At 33.2% G+C, this 26,019-nt stretch overlaps 1 protein-coding gene across 1 annotated transcript in view; it reads left to right on the forward strand.

The window, feature by feature from the left end:
• The window catches only part of LOC118193352 (diacylglycerol kinase theta-like), a 238,058-nt gene that overhangs the window by 166,719 nt on the left and 45,320 nt on the right, over positions 1-26,019 (forward strand). The window contains exons 15-17 of the mRNA XM_035364432.2: positions 10,532-10,656; positions 11,130-11,387; positions 23,622-23,819. Coding sequence (XP_035220323.1) covers positions 10,532-10,656; positions 11,130-11,387; positions 23,622-23,819 — 581 coding nt within the window. The remainder of the gene's footprint in view (positions 1-10,531; positions 10,657-11,129; positions 11,388-23,621; positions 23,820-26,019) is intronic.

Consider the following 26,019-nt stretch of genomic DNA (forward strand, 5'->3'; position numbering starts at 1 on the left):
ATAAGTATCCTACATTGGCTAAATTGGTCAAAGCCTGCCTTAGCTGCTTCCATGGCCCATTAGTGGAAAGTGCATTCAACTTAATGGATACACTTGTCACTGACTATAGAACGTCTCTTAAGATTGATTCCCTAGATGCAGTGCAGACTATTAAATATGATTTAATGGCTTCTAAAGAAACCTCATGTGAAAAATATGGCTCAAAAAATCCAACGACTGATCCAATTCACAAAGATCTCTTACTGAATATGAACAGAAGTTGGAAAACATATCAAGAGGACTTAAAAACATGTATTTCAGATGAGTCACCTATAAAAGTCTCTGAAAAACCTTCTACATTAGCAGAAAAGCAAACTGCTTCTAGCTCTGCATGTGCAGTTCTTGAGGAAATTTCTTCAACTGTAAATGAGGAAAATAAAAGTCAACCTTCTTGCAATTATGAAGTTCACCACAAAAGAAAGACAAGCCCACAAACATCAGAAAATAAAAAAAAGCAGCAGAAATTAGATAATTTTTTTTAAAGAATTAATTCAGGCAATTTAAAATATTTACATAAAATGTAGTAGTTTATATGTTTGAAAATTTATGGTTATTAATTTTGCAAAAAAAGTAATTCGTTGAACTTTTATAATTAGGTCATTCAATACTTCATAACTGTAATTTTTCATTTCTCTCCCTCCCCCCTTCTCGAAACTCCAAAATGTCGGTAGCAAGTCCGTAAAAGTTACAGGGTATTTTTTGGGGGTCCCACAAACACCCCTGGAATCCTGATATGGCAGTGAATTAATCCTTAGTTACTAACCTCTTACATTTAAAGTACTTAATATTATGTATTGATGGCAGATCAAAGTCTAGCTGACCTTATTCACATTTTAAAGTAAAAAGACAAGAAATTGGAATGTTTGAAAGGAAAATTTATAGTGTGTCTTTTTAAATTCAACCTTTTTTTCCCCTATATGTTTTCATCACACTTGTCACACACCATGTTCACGGAAGTGTTTACCCAGCTTTTATTTTTGAAACCATTCATTGTATACGTGCACTTCCAGTTACAAAAATGTTTTAGATGGTGCATATGTTGTGTCACTTTTAAATGAAAAAAAAAAGTATTCTGTAAAGATTATGATATCTAACTTTTTATATGTTATCCTGGTCCCTGTGCTTAACCTTTCAGGACGCGTGCTTCGCAATTTTACATGAGAACGCGCGCGTCATATTTTTTACGACATCTGTTGTTTTACTGTTTTTGGCCTGAAAAACGACAGAAATGAGTGAATATATAAGTAAATTATTTTTAAGTTTTTATGTTAGTGAGGTGGAAATGCAATGATGTATTTCATCATAGGAAATTTTAAATTTATTATTTAATAATTATATTTTAAAATTGAAGCTAATTTTAATATTCATCAAAGGCAAGTATGGAAATAAAAAAGGAAAACACCTTGGTAGGGAAAAAAGTAAACTTAGCATTACTTACTTCTGCAAGGAAATTTACTTCTTACTGGTTACAAAAATGCACTTTAAACTAACTTTAATATTTTTATTTTTATTTCTAAAAAATAGAAATAAAAGAAAATATGGAATGGAAATCGCTATTGTTCTCCCATCCAAAGGCTTTCTTTTCTTCATTAGGTAATTCTTGAAGAATGCAAGCAAAATCAGCTAGTTGCACATATTTTTTACCATGAAAACCAATATAGAATTTACAGAGCCTAATGTATTCAAATTAAAATAATACACGGCAATTAATAACACAAAATTACAAAATATTTTACAAATTTTCACCCACAATCACGCGCGTGTTTTAATCTTTACGAAAAAGCTGCCACGTAGCACAAAAGCCCAGTTAAAAAAAAGCCATGATGTGGGGAAGGGTAGAAAGGAGGATTAGAAATGACCTTCAGATGTCTCAACTTCAATATGTGAAAAATATGCATTAAAAACTGAATTTTTCGTAAATTTTGCACATATGCTGAAAGGTTAAATTTAAGAAAATGTTATACAGGTCATAGAAAATACAATGCAAAAAAATGCTACTCTGGTTTGATAAAAATTGACTGAGATATTTATGTTAGGCATCATATTCAGGAGCTGCACAGAAATTGCAAAATGAAATGTTTACATTTCTACTTAAAAATAAAATGTCAGTGTAGGAAAATATTTCTTGTGTTAATAGATTAAGTAGTGAGCCTTTTTGTGCATATTCTCGTGAAAAGTATTTGTCAATATTTTATTCTTTAACCCGTTGTTACTTGCGCCAAGCTCCTGAGGCCCGATCAGTTTGTTAAAGCTATGTAAACCCTACCCCTTAATACTGAAAATGACCACACCCAGTCTAGCTGAGTGTAAGATCAGCTCAAAGATCTGCTTTGACACAAAGGAGGCGTTTCCGGAATTTTGTTTTATTCTGTTCACACAAAAAGCCATTTTTCGGTTTGCTTTGTCCTGCCGCAAGTAAACGTGTTTCTAATTTCGAGTTTGAAGTGCACCGAGTTTGTTAGACTGATGGCGAATGTATCGAAGGTGATGATTTATTGTCTGATTGCGATGAAAGGTGTAGTGAGCATAATACTTCGTCTGATGAAGAGGATACTACTGATTCTAATTCAGTTGATTGTTTTATTGGAAAAGATGGAAAGACAATTTGGAAGAAAACAAAATTTAATCACAATGTTCGAACTTTATCGCGAAATATTATTTCAAAGTTGCCTGGAAATGTTGGAGTGGCAAAAAACTTAACTTCTCCCCTTGAGTCTTGGAGTTTATTGCTGGATGAAAATATCCTGAATAAGATCGTCACCTGTACAAATATATATATTGACACTATCAGTGACAACTTTCATTGAGAATGCGATGTTAAAAAAAACAAAACTCTCCGAAATTAAAGCTTCTATTGAATTACTATATTTATGTGGTATATATAATCATCCCATGTGCATGTGAGAGATTTATGGCACATTGATGAAATGGGAATAGAAATATTTCATAGGACCATGTCTCATAATTGTGTTTTGTTTCTTATGAGCTGCGTAAGATTTGGCGATGTTAGAAACAGACAAATGAGAAAAGAAATGGACAAACTTGCTGCAATAAGATATGCATTTGGCTCATTTGTGCATAATTGTCAGGATTTTTATACAGCTGGATCATATGTTACAATTGACGAAAAATTCGAACCATTTAGAGGACGCTGTTCATTTCGACAGTAAATGCAAAAAAAGCCAGTTAGGTATGGAATAAAGATTTTCGCTCTTGTTGATGCAAGACCTTTCATTACGTGTAATTTAGAAGTTTATGCAGGTACACAGCCCTAAAGCCTGTATCATGTAAATAATTCATCAGCTGAAGTCGTCAAAAGTTTAACAGAAAAGTTAAATTCTGGGAGAAATGTAACAGTCGACAACTGGTATACTAGTTATGAACTTGCAGAGTATCTCCTTCAGAAAAACATTACTCTAGTGGACACCATAAGAAAGAACAAGAGGGAACTACTGAAAGAGTTTGTGAACAGTAAAAATCGTAAGGTGCATTCATCCTTGTTTGCATTCCAGAAAGACATGACTTTAGTGTAGTATGTTTCTTAAAAAAAAAAAAAAAAAAAAAAAAAAAAAAATGTTAATCTCTTATCTACAATGTATAACGACGAAGCTATTGACCAAACAACAGGTGAGGCAAAAAAACCTGAAATAATAAAATTTTATAATTTGATGGAAGGAGCAGCTGATGTGGTGGACCAAATGTCAGCAGCGTATTGAACTGCAAGAATCAGCAAAAGATGGCCGATGGTTCTGTTCTTTACACTGCTAAATACTGCTGCAATCAATGCTTGAGTATTACTCTAATGCGGAAAACATCCATCCTTACAGCACAGGAAACGGAGTCAGTTTTCGAGAGATCTTGCAACAGATTTGCTGAAAGACTACACAGTGGAGAGGTGCACTGTTACCATGTCTCCCTCGACATTTGCAAGAAAAACTATCTCCCAAGAGCAAAGAACCTACCGCTAAAAAACAGAAAGTAATTGAGAGAAAATAAGCTATATTTGCCCAAGTTCAAAGGACCAAAAATCTAAGATAATGTACAAAATGTGAAAGAAATGTCTGTGGAGATCATTCTGTTTTAACATGTACCAATTGTACATAATGGGGTGTTTAATGACCTGCAAAAAATATAAATCCATAAAGGGGCTTCTCAGGCCCTCTGCGAGCACTTGCGCACGTACGATTAGCGCGAGTAACGCCGGGTCTTACTCAGAACAGAATCTTACTTGAATAGAAAATACTGGCAGGCTTCAGTATTCTCATATTGTAAATTCATAATATTATTTGTATAAATCAAAAATTTTAAATATGTGTATTTGGACTTCTTAATTGGCAAATGGTGAAGATTATGCTTCTGAGCAACAGTGCCATATAAATAAACTTTTTGTGTGATTTTTAGATTTGGTTTCTGAAACAATAAAACTGCATGAGAATGTAAACGTACTTTTAACGTTTTTCTCAACTTATAAATTATTTGTGCAAACATTTTTCCAGCATGCTAGTTTTAAGGAAATTATTAATTACAGAAATTTACACACTAGTAAATTGCTGAAGAACATCAATGAATTGTATTTAAGGAGAGAAAAAGATTTATCTCTAATTTATCTATTAACTGATCACTCAAGGTAAGCTGAAGTCAAAAACCTCATATTTTGAAATTAATGGTTCAGTTTTTGGTCATACAGGAATCAAATTTATTTTCTTTTGTTTTTTATAATGGGTATAAAATTTTAAATTATTCAGATATTGAGGAAGTGTGTAAAAAATTAGATTTCATATTTAATACAAGATTTGTATTTTTTAATTTAAGAATATATAAATGTGAATACTTGCACATAGACACAGTGTGTACGCACGAGCACATATACATATTTGGTCTACCAGAAAGTTCTGTCCATTTCTATGACAACAATTTTCGATACGTAAGCGTATGTTTATTTGGTGGATATTCGGCTTTATATTTTTATCGCTATATGTACTGACGTAGCAAATTAACTAAAAAAAAAGTTGATACAAGTTAGTCTTAAGTGTGAAGCAATAGTGTACCCATGGCTACTGATAAAGTTCATTTACGCCATTGCATTTTATATGAATTCCATAAAGGAAGAAATGCTACAGAAGCAGGTAGAAATTTATTGAAAGTGTTTGGTGAAGGTGCAGTTTGTGATAGGCCATACAGAAGATGGTTAAAAAATAGGTTAGGTGATTTTGACCTTTCTGATATGCCACTTTCTGGCGACCATCTTTGATTGACGATGATGATGTTATTGAGACCATAATCAAGCAAGATCCTTTTCCGACAACATCGGAGATGGCAGAAAGGCTTGATTTAGCAAGCCATTTCGGGCCATGTTCGGAAGATAGGATTGGTGTGAAAATATTCAAGACGGCTGCCGCATGAATCAAGTGAGAAGAATTTGGATGATCTAGTTGTCATATGCACATCTCTGCTTGATCGGAACAAAATCGAGCCGTTCTTGAACTGGATGATAACTGGGGATGAAAAGTGGATTACCTACGAACACATTGTAAGGAAAAGATCATATTGTGAACTCGGAAAACCTAGCCCTTCCACCTCTAAACCAAATTTGAATAAAAGAACATGGCTGTGGGCAAACCCTGAAGGTAAGGAAGGACAACTGGCTCCAACACCTCGGAGATGTAGCGCTTTCTGTTTGAAGTACCGGCAATGCGTATTAGAGGACTGGGAGAGTGGTATCCAATACCGCCCCATATCATAATACCCAGTGCATGACCAGTGTGGCAGTGCATAACGCAGCTATTCAGAATCCTCTCTCCACGGTGTCTCCAGACTCGAATCCGACCATCGTGGTGTTGCAGACAGAAGCGTGACTCATCAGTAAGACAATTTCATTCCATTCTACCATCCACATCCTTCTTTCATCGCACCATTGGTGGCGGAGATGTTTGTGGTTCTGCGTCAAGGGTAGACGAAGCAATGGACGTCATGCGGACAGACCACTTTGCTGTAAACGGTGTCGAATGGTACGCACAGACACTGGATGATGCGTTACAGATTGAATGTGCTGTGTTATGGTTCGTCGTGTGACTGAGCGATCCATCACTGCCATGTGCACGTTTCTGTCATCATGTGAAATGGTGCACTGAGGTGGATGCGATCGAACAAGTTATGTCCGTCGTACCCTCCTGCATCCAACGGTCACAAATCCGCATTACAGTTGTTTCGTTTCGTCCAACACGACTACCGATTTCCCTGAAAGATAATCCACACTCTCTGCAGGCCACTATCCTTCCTCTGTCGAACTCAGATACTTGATCAAACAATGATCGCTGTTTACTACGAGGCATAATTGATTTTTTTTTTTTAACCCAAGAAAAACACAAATGCCGAACTTGAAATCTTCGAAAACTCCAAGCCTTAAATAGCACTTTGAAGTGGTGTCACAGGCACGCGTGATGTGTGTCTGGGCTGAAATTTTAATCATTTACATATCTCACCTCCACTAATGCATGTTGTAAATTTTATCTTATTTGCATGCTTCCTTCAGGGTTTTGCATTTACGGTGGCCAGCAGTGTATCTGTAGATATCTGTTGCTATAAATGAGTGGGTATCCATTTTGAAAGTACTTTAATTGGTGCCTGTAAGGTGTCAGTTTGAAATAAATCCATCATTTGTTGCTGTCATTTCTTTAATCTTCAAGCCAAACTTTCCACAGATACTGCTTGTATTTTCTTCTATAAACTTTGATAGATATCTGCTTGTATTTTCTTCCATTTCTTTTTCAATTTAACAAGTAATTTTGGAATGGGATGACCTCACAGGTATGATCTGTTTGTTCTTCATGCTACAGAGGGTTGATTGGACTGAAATCAGAGCAGTGGGCCTGCCATTTGAGATTATCTCACAGCTCTGTATTATGGCATTCGCATTGTGAACAGATGAATAGCCATAGAGAAAATGAAAAGAATCAGTTCAAATTATTGCTGAGTGGTGGGAAACAGATAATTTATCCACTATTGCTTCATAGATTTCGGCATTCGGGGTTTGAGGTATACGAGCCAGTAGATACAAACCAGCCCTTTACCATTAATTTACTTCTGTACCAAAATTGACGGTGGTAGCAATCCACACTGGTAGCTAGTGCTGAGCTGACTTTTACCAAGTCCGATATGGCCATTAGTTTCTAACGAAGTTTGTTACATTTGTGCCATGTTCTATAATCCTTTAAAATGGTTCTAATCTTTTCCAGAACATACTGTATATTAATGTAATAAAAATATTGACGTAGTTGACAGTGAGCATGACTGGTGCATAAAGACATGCAGTCATAGCTTTTCAAAGATCTTATTCTTAATAAAACTTTGCCCCCAAACATAGCTAAACTGCCACAATCTACACATCCATCCTCGATCAATAATATATTTACATTTTAATAACATGTTTCAAGAAAGCAAGAAAATTTTCTTCAGTTGTATAGCAAAACAAAGAAACAAGGAAGAAAATTCACAGGTTAAAAATAATAGTTATGGTTTTAATTCATTCCGTTTAGTTAATTAAAATTTTGATTTTTAAATTTTTAATAATTCCCACACACGCGCGCGCGCACACATTTTGTCAACTCATCTGTTATAAGCATAAGAAATAGGTTATTGTTTTTAGGATAGATACACAAAATAATCAAATTAAATTGGAGGCTGAAGGTGCTGTTGCAAATTAAATTTAATATTTTATCCTACCCTTGTTTTATGCAAAAAACAAAAATGGCCAAAGTCTTTACATGATCTTCATTTTTTATAGCCATTGGTCATAGACACATACAGGCTGATTGTAGATATGTTTCTACTTTCAAAAGGCTGTAAAAAAAGAGGGGGGAAGAATCTTTGGTTAGAGTTTCCTTAAATTTGACCTGAATATACACGAAACAATGGTGATTTGTCTGGCAAAAGAAAAAAAAAGTTCAAAATTTTAGCATTAGAGGATGGCACCGTAGTTGTCATGCTAATTAAAACATGTGACATACACACCCACATATCAGACTTAATAAAAACATGGAATACATACAATTCCTGTGATTTTGCATCAGAGAAACTTGTTGTGACCGTCAGTGAAACATCAGATTCTGATTGTGAAGCTTTTTTTTTTTTTTTTTTTTTTAATTGTGCTTCAGCTGCTGTGAAGAAGTTCAGTACATTAATGGATATGGGGCACGACTCTAATTCCATATGTGTCAGGTATCTGTGGAGGAGGATTTATAAATTCAAACAGATGGTTCATTTGATGAAATCTAGCAGAGGGAGGAAAGCAGTTGTATTGACATGAGTGAAAGGTTTGGCTGTAGCATTACAAGCGGAGATGAGAAATGGTGTGGGAATATGCAATACAAGAGAAAATACACAATCTTTAGACATGCCTGTCGGCATAATTGTTATATTTTACAGAATAATTACTATACTTAAAATTAATTCTGTTTCTGTAAATGCATTTAAAGTTATACATTTTCGGGAGTTGTTTCTTGCTGATTTGCCAGTGTGACAAACTTTTGCTGTACAATTTCTTGCTTGGATGGAGGTGGACAGTGCATAGCTATGGAACATTTTGTGAACAGACGAATTTTCCATCTCCAAAGTGCTGTCAGTAATAAACATTTCAGAGCATTGCAGACATTGGACCAGAGCTTCATCTTATGCCCACTAATGACTAGAATTTCATCAGGACAGTTGAAGTACAGTTTAAAAGTTCTTGTACTGCTCTTCTAAAAGAAAGCATCAATCACAATCAGAGTCCGATCCTTCATTAAGAGTCATGAGGAGTTTCTCAGACACAGAATTACTCCATGTTTTTATTAAATCTAATATGTGGTGTGCATGTCACCACTTTTAATTAACATAATTATGACAAGTGCAATGTCATCTTTTGATAAAATTTTGAAATCTGTCACCAAATTCATATAGCTTCACCTTTATTTATTAAATATTATGTTCTTTGCACTTAAACCATAAAATTCAGCTCAATAGCAATGTCGCTAATGATCTTTAGAATTTCCGATACAGAGTCTAGCGTGCTGGGGATAAAAATGCTTTTTTTCTGTATAGTGTTGCCATTGCTCGCTTTGAAATCCTTTAGTTTGTTAATCGAAAATTCATTGAAGTGTTACAAAATATTAAATTATGTGTACATTATTATAATATATTTTCTTCTTCTCTCTTTTATCTTTTATTAATTATTATTGTTACTACCATTAAATGGCCGGGCATCATTCGCTGGTAATTGTTAACCTGGTTATAATAATTATTTGATTAACAGTTATAATATTTCTTTCATTGTAATTAAAATATCAACTGCTTTCTCTATGGAATTATTTGAATATCAGTTTGAAATTAACACTACATACATGACAGCAAACTCTACTGATGATTTACATCACGAAAATTTTTCCGTAGCTCATTTTTCTTTTCACTGTTTAATTCTTAAATTGTTAAACTCGAGAGCTGTTCAAACAACGCCTGTTTCCAACAAAGCATTGATCAATCGAAAGATTTCCTCAAATATAATGGTAAAAAAATATATATGAGGGGGGGGGAAATCTGAAATGTTTTCAGATTTTAAATTACGTCCAAAGGGGCGTTTATTTAACGTTTTGTGTGTTACCTTTATTTATTAATTATCATGTTCTTTGCACTGAGACCATAAAATTCAGTTCAATAGCAATGTCGCAAAATAATTTTAAAATGAGCCTATCTTTATAATTTCCGATACACAGTTCCGCGCGCTGGAGATAAAAAGGATTTCTTCCGCACGTTGGAGATAAAAGGACACTTTACCGGGGGGGTAGAGTGTTGCCATTGCTCACTTTGAAATCCTTGCATTTAGTAATCAAAAATTCATTAAAGTTTTACAAAATATGAAATCTATAATAAAACGAATTCCAAATTTGGTTTTCCACATTTGGAATTCGTTTTATTATCGATTTGACCTGAATATACACGATATTATATTCGTAGAAGGATTATGTCATTCAAAATTCGATGGCGCTAGGTACCATTGTTTTATCACAATGCGACAAAATATACATACATTTATGCAGATTTTTCATATTTAATTTCTTCAAATATAATGCAGGACTCTAACATTTGGTGGCAACAGTTTGAAAAGTGAAATGGACATTTATAGTGATTCAACGAAAAATCACAAAACGAAAGCAGTAGTCCTTCAGGGACAAAGCCCCTCTGGACTAAAAATTGCAAAATACTTTTTCAATGACTTTCCAATAGCAAAATTTGTATACTCATTATGGAAATGCAGTAATAGTGCTTGCATTGCCCTATTAATTTTCGTATTTTAGAGATGTGTGTAAAATGTTGTTGAATTTTTTCTAGTTCTAGCGTACTTAGTTAACTGCCAACTTAATGCATGTATTTAATTATTAAATATAAGTGTGAAACTTGAAACTGTTCATTCATGTTTAATTATAGCATTTTTTCCATTATTTATTGCTTGTTTTTTTAGCCTCTTTTAGTATTTGTGAATGTGAAGAGTGGAGGTTGTCAGGGTTTGGAGCTCATATGTTCTTTCCGGAAGCTTTTAAACCCATATCAAGTATATGATTTGGATAATGGTGGGCCTCTTCCAGGGTAAGAAGCTGGAATTATTTTATTATGTTATGTTTTACATTATGTAAATCCATTGTTTTTCATACTGTGTTAATCTGATAGTTCTTTGTTAAAAAAAATATGAATACTGTTAACTGTATAGCCTTAAATTTATCATTTTACAGTCTGTTACTGTAGGCACTTCAAGGTCATTTTCCCACTTAATATATAAGTGGGAAAAAAACCTCATAACTATTGTATTGACTGCATGTATTATCAAGTCCTGTAGTTTGATGAAATCTCGATACTTTCAGGGATGATACATTAGGATTTTAAATAAATCATTACAACCTTGAAGTGCTGGAGTTCAAATTACAGTGTAGAAAGATACACAGGATTGAAAATAGTTCAGTATCATATATAATTTGTTAATATTTTTTATGGGATTATTGATATTTAGTGTCATAGACTATCATTATTAATTTTGTGGATCTTTTTTTTTTTTTTTTTTCCAGGCTTTATGTGTTTAGGCACGTGAAAGATTATAAAATTTTAGTTTGTGGTGGCGATGGAACTGTGGGATGGGTTCTTCAATGTCTTGATAATGTTGGACAAGATTCAGAATGTCAGTCTCCACCATGTGCTATTGTTCCTTTAGGAACTGGAAATGACCTTGCTCGAGTTTTACGCTGGGGACCTGGATACACCGGTGGTGAAGATCCTCTTACATTACTGAAGGATATTATTGAAGCAGATGAAATACGATTAGATAGGTAATTATTGTTTAATAATCTGAAGTTTCAGGTTTTGAATTTTGTATGTATCTGTGTACTAAATTTAGTGATAATTTTTAGTGCTGTTTATATTGTTCTGATATAGAACTTATGCACATACATGTAAGTTTTTAGTAGTCAGAAATGAAACGAAATATGATTTACAGTGTAATTTTTATAAAAGTATTACACTGTTCTTTAGCCTATCTTTAAAATCTCAAACTGCACTTCATTCTTAAATTGCAGATTTTAAATAATTTGTAATTGTGTATTTTAAAGTCTGACTCTTATCAGATGTCACTGCAAGAGGAACGATCTAATTTTACTTTATATTTCTAAATATATATTTTACTTAACCCTTCAGTGCATGGTGATGCATATATGAATCATATCAATTTTTACTGAATTTAGCATTAAAAAAATTACAAAACAGATGGTTTACTGGGCTGATTTTTATCTTACTGTATCCATATCAGTATTTGACTATTCTTTTTTTTAGTAGATGGCAACATAAAACTGTACTCTTTATTTCATTAGTGCCAAGAACACAGAATTCATTTCTGTTTTTTTAGTGGTCAAGCTAACCTTGTGTTATTCATAAATTCGATGTTAGATACTTAAAAATTTTACTCTGTATAGCTGAAGATATGTACTTTTCAATTCTGTATTAAGATTTAACTACAGAATTGGTTTAAAATAAAATATTTAAATTTTTCTGTTTGATTCGTATGCATTATGCATTTATGATTAGACTTCACTCTAGAGTGAAATGGGATGTATATATGAATCAGGTTAAAATTTAGAGTGTATTTTTAATTATAAGACTTCATAATACATGAATAATAATATTCCATGATTATTTGGATGTGTGGATCATGTGGATAATATTTCATAATTATTTTTATATCAGCAATACCCACTCGATATTTGCATAAATTTTTTATTTAGTCATGAAATATTAATTTTATGTCTCTAATTATGTAGTATGTGTATTGTTTTTTGTATTGAAAATTCCTTTAATTTTTTTATTTATATTCATTTACTGAGTAATTGTTTTCAAACTATTTTTTATGTGGTCTCGATGGATTTGCTCACAAGTTTGAGGTATACTTAGGCCAAGAAAATCTACTTCATAACCTCTTAGCAAATGATGCAAAATTGGCAGCCAGTATAAATGTTGTGATTAGACTTTGTAGGGAGATTCCTCAAAATCAAAATTTCAAATTTTATTTTGACAACTTTTATACTTCAATTAATGTGATGAAGTATTTAGCTGATGAGAGCATTCTTTGTTTGGGAACTGTACATAGGAACAGAATTCCAGGTTGCAAACTCCTTGCAGAAAAGCAACTGAAAAGAGTCGAGAACAGACTGCGGTTGAACTGAAATACGTGAATTTAGTGTGGAAAGACAATAAGAATGTGCTCCTATTGCATGCGTTTGCTCGGAAACACCCCATTGAATAGATATCTAGATTAAATAAGAAGAAAAAAGAGACAGTTCCTGTGGACTGCCCAAAATGTTGTGAAATGATGCAACAAACATATTGGGGGGCATGGATTTGCTAGATAGCCACATAGGAAGATATAAAATATCTCTGAAATCAAGAAAGTGGTATATCAGATTTTTTATCATTTCTAAGACCTTGCGGTCATTAATGCGTTTTTGCTGTACAAAAGAGTGTCTCTAAAGAATGGTAGCAAACCTAAGGATTTTCTAAACCTGGCTGCCTTTCGGATTTGCATGCCTGTACAGTAGTTGGATTATGTAAAATGGGTGAAAGTTCAGTTCTTATGCGTGGAAGATGGAGCGGTCTTTTAAAAATTGATTACATTGAGAAAAGAGAGAGAGTTCCTGCATCACACAGCAACATGTTCCACATATTCAACAAAATTCAACAACATACAAAATGAAATTCGCACTCGTTGTTAAAATGCCCAACTGCAAATTACAAACATTTATTGGATGTGAAAAATGCACTGTAGCATTATGAAGGTCTGAACATGATTAATTAGAATTAAGTATTAACAAAATTTTAATTAAAGTCAATATCCTCAAAAAAATAAATAATTAAGTATTGTATGCCAATATTTATTAAATATATTATTTTAAATAAATGTTCACATGGTTTACATTTAATGTGCATCAAACCTAAAAATTCAAAAAATAACCAATAAAAAATTTTAAATAATGTTTTTAATATTTTTCCATATTTATTTAAGCTATGACATTGAAGAAAAAAATTTTTGGTAAAAATATAAAAAATCATGCATTGAAGGGTTAAACATTCCAGTCTGGCACTTTATTCAGACATCATGGGCATAAATGTTAATATTTTAAAAACAAATAAATCCAGGCCATTGAACTTTAGTGTAGCTGTCTGTTTACATCGCAGATTTTTCTGAAATCATAATAATTTCAGCTATTTGCAGAAATGTGATGGTGTAAGGTCTGGCAAACTAGATGCCAGTACACATTCATATAAAAAACATATCTTTGCCTTTTCTCATTCTGGTGAGCTAGCTTTGTTGTATCTTGACTCGCTTGTGCATTTCTTAGGAAAGATTTGCTACTGGTTATCAGTATTTTCTTGTTTTAAATAATTTAAGCAATGGCTTAGAATCAGAGCCTGAAAGATTAAGTGGGTTTTTGACAAAATTTCTCCTGATGCCCATTGTGTTACAAGATACTCAAAAATCAGAATTTTTGGTAATTGAAAATAATAAAAAAAAATCTTACTAACTGAATGTGTGTGTGATTATGGCAAAGCCTCAAGGGCTATCTGCCTAATGGGAGGAATGCTTTCATGGAGGACTTCCTAAGAGAAACTGGCTCGTATACACGTTACACATGGGGGAAACCACGAAAACACCCATGCAGCCAGCCCGTTCGCGGGATTCGAACCTCGGATACAAATTTAATGAAAATGAAGAAACTGCGCCCTCTTTTTTTTTTTTTTTTTTTTTTTTTTTTTTTTTAAGTGAGTGAAAGGCCATGTCGCTACGGAAAGGTCTGTCAAGATAAAGCTATGAGAACACTTAGTGTTTGTTATTCATCATCTTGATTTCATAAACAAGCCAAAAATATCTTTAAAATTACTAACGCTCTGTGCACGTCTGTATGTTTGTAACATCATCTTCTCTGGAACGGCCGGGTGTAGAGCTTAGTGGAGCATATCGTTGGATTCGTCGCTTCAGTGGCTCACCATATTGGCCATTCACATGTTCGTGCGTATTTGCATTTATTTTTCCTAATTGTGCCAGTATGTGGATGGGACTATAATAGAACTTGCACATCATTTTCTTTTTATTTCATTACTTCAAGACATTAAGGGATATTTCATATTGCAGCATACAGTCAGCTAAGAGTAAAATTTGCAGTATGATTACGGTATTGTAGCAATGATGTACTATAGATTTTAGTAGCATAAACTACTGTTTATTTTTAAAAATTTCATAAATATATTTGAGAAATTATTTAGTAAAGAGTACAGATTTGACTAGAATCTAGGCATTTTGAAGCTTTTATAGGTTGTCATAAAACTAGTCTCAATATGAAATGACTATGAAAGAAGAGAAGCTTGTGGAAAACTAAACATCTCCCCCCCCGTGCAAAAATATTTCCAGTGTGATGATTTACCTGCAATATAAGTTAAGTATGATGTAAATTGTCGATTCTCAAAACTTTTTTTAGATACTAGATCTTCTGCAATGTTAAGAATCTCTGGGGAAATCTACTCCAAAATTTCCCTATCTGTGAAAAAAGAGTAATGGTAACTATCTGAAAAATTATGGAAGCAAATTTAATTTATTGAAAGAAGATCCTTCCTTCTAACTAATAACATCTGTACCCAGCCCTTTAGAGAAATCTGTAATTGTGTATGACATTAATGTAAAGTTTTATTGCTTTTTTTTTTTTTTTTTTTTCTCTTAAACTGAATGATCCTTTAAAATCCTCTATTTTCAAAAGTGGAAGTGGCACAGTTTTTGTTATAAAATTTTATAAATACTTCTTTTGGCTTAAACTGCTTGCCTTTCTAGTTCCTCATACTTCATTCAAAAATACAATTTCAGTAAGCATAGTTTTATTGACTGCATGAAAACAGCCTTGTGTTAAATAACCTCTAGCCTTGCAAGATCTCTCTTCCTGCATAAGAAAATCTTAAAGATGTCCATCATGGACCATGCTGATATTTTAGCTTGCACATTGAGTTTGTTGCTAAGTGGGGGGGGGAATCATTTCCTCTGTGTCACTTTCAAACACACCTACCTTTGTATAGGGAATCATACCTAGCTAATCACAATGCACTGATTAACAACCATACTTTTGGCCCTTCAGGTGGTTGGGGGTAGCATTTTTCTATCTAGCCTAAATAAAGCCTCAAGACATTGCTTCTCATTAGCACGCAGAAACAGAATTTCTAAATGCAAACTTCCTACAGAGAAGTTTCCACGAGGTTCATCTGATGAATTTGTAGCAAATGTGGATGGTGTTGATGTATCATCTGTAATATAAAAAGACAATCGATATGTAGTACTTCTTTCGAGATTCAGAGGCAAATAGCCAGAAAAGAAAGTAAAGCATTTCGAGCAATCTACAAAAACTCATAACAAAGTTGACTGCCCAGAAGTTGTCACAATCTATTATAATAAGCATATGAGTGGAGTAGACTTGTTGGACAGTCATTTAGATCGCCACAGGGTAACACTAAAAGCTAAAAGGTGGTATTTCAGGCTTTTTTACCATCTGATTGATCTAGCAGTAATAAATGCCTGGATCTTATATAAAGAGGTATCGTTAAAAAAAGATCCCAGAGCTCAAGTTTTGAATCAAAAGTGTTTCAGAATTGAAGTTGCAGAGATTTTATGCAAAAGGGAAAAAATCAGGGCACTAAAGAGAGGAAGACCAAGCAATGAAATACAGGGGCAACTGGAAACAATAAGGAAAAAATGTCCCAGGGTTGTGGTACCACCAAAAGATTTGAGACAAGACTCAATCGATCACTTGCCAAATTGGAATGTCAAAAGAAACAGATGCAAAATGCCTAGTTGCAACAGTTTCACCTATTTATCATGCACAAAATGCCTTGTATTTCTATGCTTCAGCAAAGACAAAAACTGCTACAAAAATTTCCATAAGTAAGGCCGCATAGTATGGCAACTGTTATTCATATGGAATACATCCTTTTTTTTCTTTAATAAACACGTATTGGTTAATAAAAATCTCTCCAATGTAATTTTTTTTAAATTGGCAGAATGTAAGGAGAATTGTCATTTTGTGCACATTGTAGCAGATATGTAACATAAGAAAAAATAAACATAATATACAAAATATTGATGTCTGATTTTTTTTCATTATTTTTCCCGTGTAATAAACTTTCCTTAGAATTAAATATATTTTTTTAGAAACAATAAAAAATCATGCATTTAAGGGTTAATAGTATGTGACATTAAAAAAGGAAAAGAAACATTTTGAATTTTTTGTAGTTTCTGGCACTCTTTTTGCAATGAATGATAAAAAAATCGTTTAATATACTAAAAGTGAAGATTATGACAAAGTCATGATAGGATGGAATCCTTTCTAGCTAAGGTGGGGCATTGACGATTCCAATGCTAATGGCTGAACCCAAAATATTTCATGAAGTTATGAACTTAAAAAGTCGAGTATACATATTTGAAAGGTTGGTTATCAAGTTTAAAAATCAGTGGGATAAAAGAAGTTAAAAATTTCAAGCTAGAAATTGTCACATTTTACTGAAGCAGTTAAAGAGTTTGCAGATAAATTCTTCAAAATCACATAGAGAAAATTTCATCTCCTGAGCAAATTTGAAATGCTAGTAAAACCATTCTTTTTTGCCAATAACGTATCCTGAAATACCTTAATTACCTCAGCAAAATAATCCCCACTTGTCAAAGCGTCTGAAATGAGAGTGAGGATTTGGGCTCCTGAAATGCTGCAGGAATGCTTGAATGTAGACTTTTCATAACCCAGAAAGGTACATGGCATGTAAAGGAATAAAGTTTTTCCTTCTCATCTATCATTTAAATAAAAGAGCATGGATTACAAACATTAATGAGTGATTAGTTTTGAAAATCATTTCATATGCAAGACTTAGGTTGGTTAACTAGATGATTCAAAAATTACCTTCATAAAACTGTACATCTGTCAGTCAGCCAATCGATATTGAAGTTCTCGACATGCTGAACTGCTCATATTTTTGTAGGTATTGAGTGCAGCGAGGTAAGCACAAGATTGCTTGATCTGTGGTTTGTTATTGGAGAGTGTTTGTAAGTTTTTCTGCTTTATGAATGTGGCAACAAAAACTAACTGTTGATAGCATTTTATGTTTGTGATATGTGTGCTCAGTGGGTTAAATTTTGTAACAAAGTTGAAGGAAATATAAACCCTGTGTGGTGTGAACTAGCTGCCATGAGACATTTAAAGTGAATTTTCATTTTTGATTAACTCCAGCTGAAGAGCTAGTGGAGAATAATTTGTTTCAAGTGACATTAATGATTGTTCTAAATCTGAAACTACATATGTTTGCAGGGGGGGGATATTTTAGCTTGTAAGGTAAGTCATTGTTGACTATTCCTGCAAGGAAACACTTGTTTATATCTGACTTTTATGAACACTTTTAATGGAGTATACAATTGTTTCATCTTACTATTAGTATAAAGTAATTTGACAACAGTATATTTTTGAATTGTGCGAATGTGACAATTTATAACTTTTAAAACAAAAAGAACTGCATTTTGCAGAAATGCTGCTAATTTCATTAAAAAAATCGAAGCAATTATATCAGCTGATGAAATAAATTTAATAGAACTAGAGCAACATATTGAATTTTTGAAACAGAAAGGAACTAAGCTAAGGTAGATTGGTTTAAAATCAAAAGTTTAATTACACATGGTAAGGAATTAAAAAGCAAAATAGATGATGTTCAGGAGTATGCCACTAAAATTTATTTGTAGAAATCTAAAGGTGAAGAAATATTAAAAATTCAAAGTAGTAATGTAAATATAAGTAAAAATAAATCTGAGAGCATGATTTCAAAACATATTCTTGACAGTATTAAATTACCAAAGTTAATATTACTGAGTTTTAGCGATAATGTCGCAGAATGGATATCTTTCAAGGATCTTTTCAGTGCATGTGTAAAACGTAATACAAATCTATGCTGTCCTCAAAAATTGCATTATTTGAACATTATACTGCAAGGTGAATTGTATCGTGTCATTCTGTAAGGATTATGTTAATTTTATTAACAGTTAAATTTTGAGTTAAACTTCCTTTCCTATTGCTTCTTACTTTCAACTTACCACTTCCAGCTAGAACATAGTTTTAGAATCATGTCTGAATGCTAATGAGAAAGTGCAGTATTTAACAGTGAAGTTCTACTGTCGTAGTGAGAGAGATACCAGATATTCTGGCTTGCACGCATCTGCCTTTTTAGGCTACTCTCTTGTAAGCTATTATTACGCTCAGCCGTACTTTAGGCCCTTGAGAGCTTCGCAGTCAATTAGCATTAAGAGGCCAACTTTGTTAGAATTTTGATAGCTTGGGCTATATCTCTTTTGTTAAGATTAGTTTAGTTTGATTCTTAGTCTCTTAAGTTCAAGCCCAAGACAGAGCTCTGTTAAATCTTATTTGAATAATAAAGGGTTATTTTACCATTCTATCTTGTTGTTTCCTGTCACATGAACTGAAGCGATTATTCGCTTATCAGTTTTTAAGATTCTTCACTTTCAACGCTAACTTAAAATTACGCAATGGAGAATCCTACAGTTCATTCTATTCGGATTTTGGATTGTAATTTTGAGATAGCGTAAAATCTTTTAAAAGAAAGAAAGTCACATAAAAGAGAACAAGTTTTTGCATATAATGAAAGTTTGCTAAGCTTACCAGTTATTCAAAGTACCGTAATTTCGCACGTATAGTCCGCACCATCGTATAGCCCGCAGACACTATTTTATATAAAAAAAAATTTCAAAAATCGTCAGATAGTCCGCGGACTATACGTCCGAAATTACGTTTTTTTAATACGGCAATATTCCCATGCTGTTTAAACACATCCTTTTGTTTGCGCCAATTTCTCACCGCTTTCTCGTCCACTTCAAAATAACGGGGTAAAATCCTAGTATACGGTGCAGCCTTGGCGCGAATTTGAAAATTATCGCCAACATCAAAAATGATCCAAAGAACGTCTCTATATATATATATATATACTATACACACATAGTATATGTATATACACACATAGTATATATACTATGTATATGTTTAACTATATATTTTCTTTGAATGACCCGTTAACTACCCATCGTATATGTCCCGTTTTCATTGCTCATCCTAAAGTTGCCAAAAGTAGCCAAATCCCGTGTGCACTGGATACTAGGATTAAACCAATAAGGGCCCGCTTCTCTATTTCCATCTTTTTCAGCTTTCTCAACTACCTTGAGTTTAATTCAGCAGTAAAACTCCGGTGATGTTTCATCAACGTTATCGAAGATGAAAGACTAAATACGAAAACAAAATACTGTGCAACGTGCTATCCTCGTGATAATTGGTAATGAAATGTGACCTTCGACCCCACTCACTCGGTGTTGCCAAACCGCGCTTATAAGTAAACGAATCACACTTTTTTTTTCGTACTCCAGGTACTTGCTACTATGGCTCCTAAAAACCGAGCTGACGCATCAACTACTTTTGCCCCTCCCGGCAGTTGCGCTAAAGCAGTGCAAAGGATACTGGGATAAAAGACTCTGGTTGCGCTAAATGAGTGCTCGTACAAGACTTTCTTTGGCTCATATCCCGGCATCGCTTGATGCGCCAGCCTGGATTTTTAGGAGCTCTACTTGCTACTACTCATTCGTTTTGCACTATGCTCTATGGTTTACTATCGATACGATACATACGAATGTTTTCTTGGAATCTCATGCTTTTTTTTATATTTGATCATCGGCAGTTCACGACAGCATGTTTTTTAAATTTCAACGATTTTAACCGTGAACAACCAGCGTATTATCCGCATTGGTGGATAGTCCGCAGCTTCAAAAATTCGCATTTTAAACACAGATAGTCCACGGACTATACGCGCGAAATTACCGTAAATCGGCTGTTGCTGTTTTAAATTTAGTTGACAACACTAATAAGGTAATTTTCACATTAGATGTATTGTTTCAAACCATTGATAAAGTGATATGTTAATGACTTATTTAATTTTACAAAATTGGATCCTTATACAAAACTATGGTGTGAAACTCAGCTTAAATGTAATGAGATTCCAGAATGTACGGAATTAACTGTATTCCTAAAGAATTATGCAACAGTGCTTAAAAATGGCAAACCAACAATCAGTGAAGTGCCTGTATCTTTATATTTCAGTGTAAGGATATTTTAGTAGCTATTTTCAGGTTCTGGTTTCTGTGAAGAAGATCATAGTTTAGCCAAATGCTCAAAATTTCTGAATTTATCATTTCAGCAAAGAATAGACTTTGTAATATCTAGTAACTGCTGTTTTAATTTCTATCTAATATTCACTTACTCAAACGATGCAAAAGTTTAAATACATGCCATCACTGTTAAAAAATGCAGGATTAAGAAACTCAAATTGCAACAATATTTATCATGTAATAGAAAATAAAGCCTTGGTTTTGGACTGGCATCCTGACAATGATAAATTCAAATGAAATAGATTATCAAACTGTCTCCACTAAATGGATTATTCTGTCATTTGTAAAGTTTTTCAATCCACTTGTGTGTATATCTCCTTTTCTAATTCTAGCTAAAATGATCCTTCAACAAATGTGGAAATTACACTTATCATGAGATGACCAAAAATAGAAAATTTTATCCAAAGAAGTTAAACTTTTGAATTCTATACTTATGCCTAAAAAAAGTCCTGCTGTCTCATTGTTCCTGATATGAACTTCATGGGTTTTGTGACATGTCTGAAAAAGGGCTATGCAGCAATATTTACTTAAACATGTGACAACTCTAACATTTCTGTTAGACTTTTAACAGCTAAAACTCGTGTAGCACCACTGAAACTTATCAGCATAACAAGACTGGAATTATTGCAACAGTATTATTGGCACACATGGGTTTAGGCTGTTAGAGCTGCTTTAATTATAAAATTTGATTTGGTGCATGCATGGAATAATTTGTCGTATTCTCAAATCTAAAGTCAGATCTTAAAAGGTTGCAAGTATTCATATCCAGTTGATTTTATCAGTTGAAAACTGGAGTCATATTGATGGAAAAGAAAATCCTGCTAATTTTGCTTCACATGTTCCCCCCCCTTCAAAATTACGGTTTCATGAATTATGTTGCAATTGACCCCTTGCTTAAAGTGGATTGAGGCTCCAGTGTCTAAATAATTCCTACATTTGAAAAAGGATTACCAGATGCATATAAAACAGTATCATTTTCTGAAATCATAAATGAACTTGCATTTGAAGTTACATCAAAGATATGGGGCCCACCAGCGGCCGAGCGGTAAAGTCGCTGAACACTGGTAGTTCGGTCCGAGGTTCAAATCCCGCGAATGGGCTGGCTGCATGGGCGTTTTCATGGTTTTCCCCATGTGTAACGTGTATACGAGCCAGTTTCCCTTAGAAAGTCCTCCACTAAGGCATCCCTCCCCTTAGGCAGATAGCCCTAATGTGCTTTTCCATAATTAAATACACCACACACCATACATCAAAGATATCCTCATTTTTGAAGTTGCAGCACATATTTGCTTAGTTGTTAACATTTAAATCTAATTCAAAGGTGACATGTTTAGGGGAAAAAACGCTTTTGTTTTATCTAGTAATGAAATGAGCTGCAACACACTATTATTCGAATAGTATGATTGAACTTCAGTAAATAAATTCAAGGTTTGAAAATGGGAAAAGATTTGCAGGCAGCAGTCTTCAGAGTCTGTCCATTTTTAGATGATAATAAAGTGTTATGAGTAGTAAGAAGACTGAAAATGAATATCTATCTAAAAATGAGAAACTTCTGATCTTATTACTTTCAAAGCACAATTTAACAAAACTCATAATAAAACAATTTCATGAAAAATATCTGCATGTAGCACAAAAATCTTTAATTAGACAGGAATTTTCAATCATATTTGCTGGATCTGTTATTAGAATATTAGTAAAAAGTTCTCTTGCATGTTGAAGAAATGCAAGGCTCAAACTGCAAGCCAAAATAAAATCTGATTCTGTGTTTTGTGAATTATTAAATCAACCAACCACAGTGATGCATTTTTCAGCAGATATAAGGTAGGATTTTTAAAATCTGTGCTAAATTTTCTGAACAATGGCAAGACGTTTCAATAATTCTGTATTATTGTAATATAAAATCTGCTGTGTAGAGTATTGGAAGGTGATGGGATGATGTATCTGCATATATTTTTTTAAATGTTTGACATAAGTTATGGCCAGCTACCATATTTAATGGTGGTGATGATGATGATAATCGAAATGGTCTTTCAGATATTGCAGGCAGAAGGTTGAATGTTTTTAAGAAGTTACAATAAATGAAGATGATGTAATATACTGAGTGTTCTGTCGTGATAACAGTACCATAAACATCAATCAACTAACACACAGCAAAATCTGTGGTTTTATATCCTGAAAATATTGCTACCAATCATGATGAAAGTAACAATGTTGATAATGAAAATATTTTGATTGACAGTTTAATAAGAATTCTCTATGTGGCGATTACAGAACTTGAGTAATGGAACTTAATAACTGAACAAAAGATTATGTCTGTCTAGAAAATTAAAGCAAATGTATTAGCCCAAAAGACAAAACAGCATATATAAAAAAAAAAAAAAAAAAAAAAAAAAAAAAAAAGTTTAGTAAAACTGACAAATAAATATTTAGCTTTTCTTTATAAACTTTAATTCCGTTAAGGTTGTAAATGCTTTATTATCTCATGAACAATTTATATATATAAAATTTCTGTGTGACATGTTATTAAATCCAATTAATCTCAAATCCAGACTCTGTGAAGTCGTGACTGATTCAGATCTCGGATTTCGTACTTTATAACCAAATAAAATGTAATTTGTGTTTCTGATTTAGAGGAGTATTACTATTAAAGGAAAACTGAATGAATTTGTTTGCATGTTGGAGTTTAAGTATATTTCTTTCCCCCTGCTCTCTCGGTTTTTTCTTTTTTTTAAATGGTTTTCCTTTCATAACTCAAAAATTTTTTCCTCTGCATATATAGGTGGACAGTCGTATTTCATGCAGATGATAAACCTGAAGAGAAGGCTATAACTACTGTGGCTAATAGCTCCGGTTCAACATCTGAAGACAACACTGCAATATTTGTTATGAATAACTACTTTGGAATTGGTATTGATGCTGACTTATGCTTAGATTTTCATAATGCTAGAGAAGAAAATCCAAACAAATTCAATAGCAGGTAATTGTTGCTATCTGAAGAATTTTTTATTTACGAAGAAAATGAAATATCCCCAGCATAATTTTTTTCTTCTAAATTAGTTTTTGTCTATTGTTTTATGAAATGTTTAATTTACATATAGAATAATATTTTTATAATATACAGTTCTGTTTTGAAATTTTAAAAATCATTTTTACTTATTTTTCAATGTTTTATCAAATAATTTTAAAGGATTGTATTGAACTCATGCAGGTATGTAATATAAATTTAATATATATGTGCATACAGTCAGTCATATTAACATGTCCAAAATATGGACCTTTGGTATCCAGAATGATCTAGTATCTGGATCACCAACCAAAAAATGAATTAATGAAAAATTCTCTACTGTTACAAAAATCTAAAAATAGAGAATATAATACCGAACCCCAAAAAAAGGTGTGCTGTAAATGTGATATTTCTCCTGACTAACTGAAATTCCTGAATGAAGCTTTCACCTGGCTAGGGACTCGCATAGTAGCCAATAACAGTATATTTATTGACATATTGATAATTGCTGAGTGTCTGGTTGAAGGGCCGGCACTCAGCATTTTGCCATTGAATGTGGTAGTTTTGATCAAATTGATGTGGGTCCTAAGTTCTGCTGTCTGTTGCCTTCCTAATTTCTAAAAATTGTGCCTCCCTAATTATTGCTGCTGAATGCTCTTCTAAATTGTTAAATTTTTGCTAGCAATGTGTGGGGTTAGTATTCTTCTCTTTGACCTAAACATTGCTACCATGTCATGTGTCTTCATACTAGATTTAAACTCATGATCTAAAATCTAGAATCACTGAAGTAATAACGGTTCCAGATATGGGACTTTGTACTGTGTATTTATAAATAAAGGGCACTAAAGTTTGAAATGCCAATGCATTCTTAAGAACATAATTTATCCAAGCACAAAAATTTGACATTATCTACAGGTTAGCATCTTAAGATAAGCCCTGGCTCTGATGGTATAATGTGGAAAAATTTGTTGATAGAATGTGAAGTGAAAGCACTTTTCCTAATGCTATACCCATTCCAGTTGCAAAACCTGGTATTTATCAAAAGACTATTTCAAATCATTGCTTTTATAGCTTGTATATTTAAAGTTTTGAGCCAAAAGAAAAAATTGATGCATAAACATCTGATGCATTATTTGAAGAAAATCTTTTACATAGCCAGAGTAGTTTCAGAAAAGCAGATTTGCAATTGATAATATTCTTCTATGTATAATACGCTTTTTGAGACCAATCATTTGTTTTTTCTGAGGGGGAGAGGGCATGAAAAAAAGCATATGACAGGATATGGAGGTATGGAATTCTCCAAGATCAGTATCGTTGCTTCTGGGGAAATATTTCACTTTCATCTAGAATTTCCTAAAGGTATGTTGTTTGTTTGCTGTCTAAGCCTTTTGGTCAAGAAGAGTGTGTGACTGTTTGCAGTAAAATAAATGGATTTCTGAAAGTGTTTGTATTTTGATAACTGCAAGCAAGTTGTCATTGACATCTGTTGCATTAAGAGGCTACTGCAGATTTTCTTGAATGGGATTATTAAGTGGTTGAGAAATAATAGTTTTCATGTTTTCCTGCACCATCTGAAAGACTTAAAATTACCCGATCACCTTCAAATTCCGTAAGCTGTTCCTTTGCTCTTGCCTAATATGCTGTGTTTCACCTAATTTCAAATCATATGATCTCTAAATGTTGTCTTCTTCAAGGCAGGTATAATTTCCTGCCAGAGAAGTTTCCAATAATAGACCGTGATAATGGTATACTTTTTAGGGTCTTCAAGAGGGCTTCCCTCAAACCTACGATGCCATAACTTCACATCATCTACTTTTTTAACATTCTGGTTTATGTAGGGCCAGTTTTGTTTTGGTCTGTTTCATACTTAAATGGTTTACAATGGTAGAGTCCATTATATCATTTCAGTAACATATTCTGTCCCAGTTATTGATGACATCCATATTTTACCATTTGAATCTACAATGTGCTCACCTGTCTTTTCGAAACGTGCTCATTATGATAAATTTCATTTTAGATTTGGATTGTACAACACTTTTTAATTCAGTTCAATTTGATTTCCTACTTTTACTGCAAATTTAATAGTACCTTTTCCTAATACTCAAAATTTCCTGTGGCTAAGGATATACATTTATTATTTATTTCTTCAAATGTTATCACTGCACTTCTGTTG

The sequence above is a fragment of the Stegodyphus dumicola genome, chromosome X1 (assembly GCF_044657685.1).
Source record: "Stegodyphus dumicola isolate Sdum_Otavi_A_Nest chromosome X1, ASM4465768v1".
NCBI lineage: Eukaryota > Metazoa > Arthropoda > Arachnida > Araneae > Eresidae > Stegodyphus > Stegodyphus dumicola.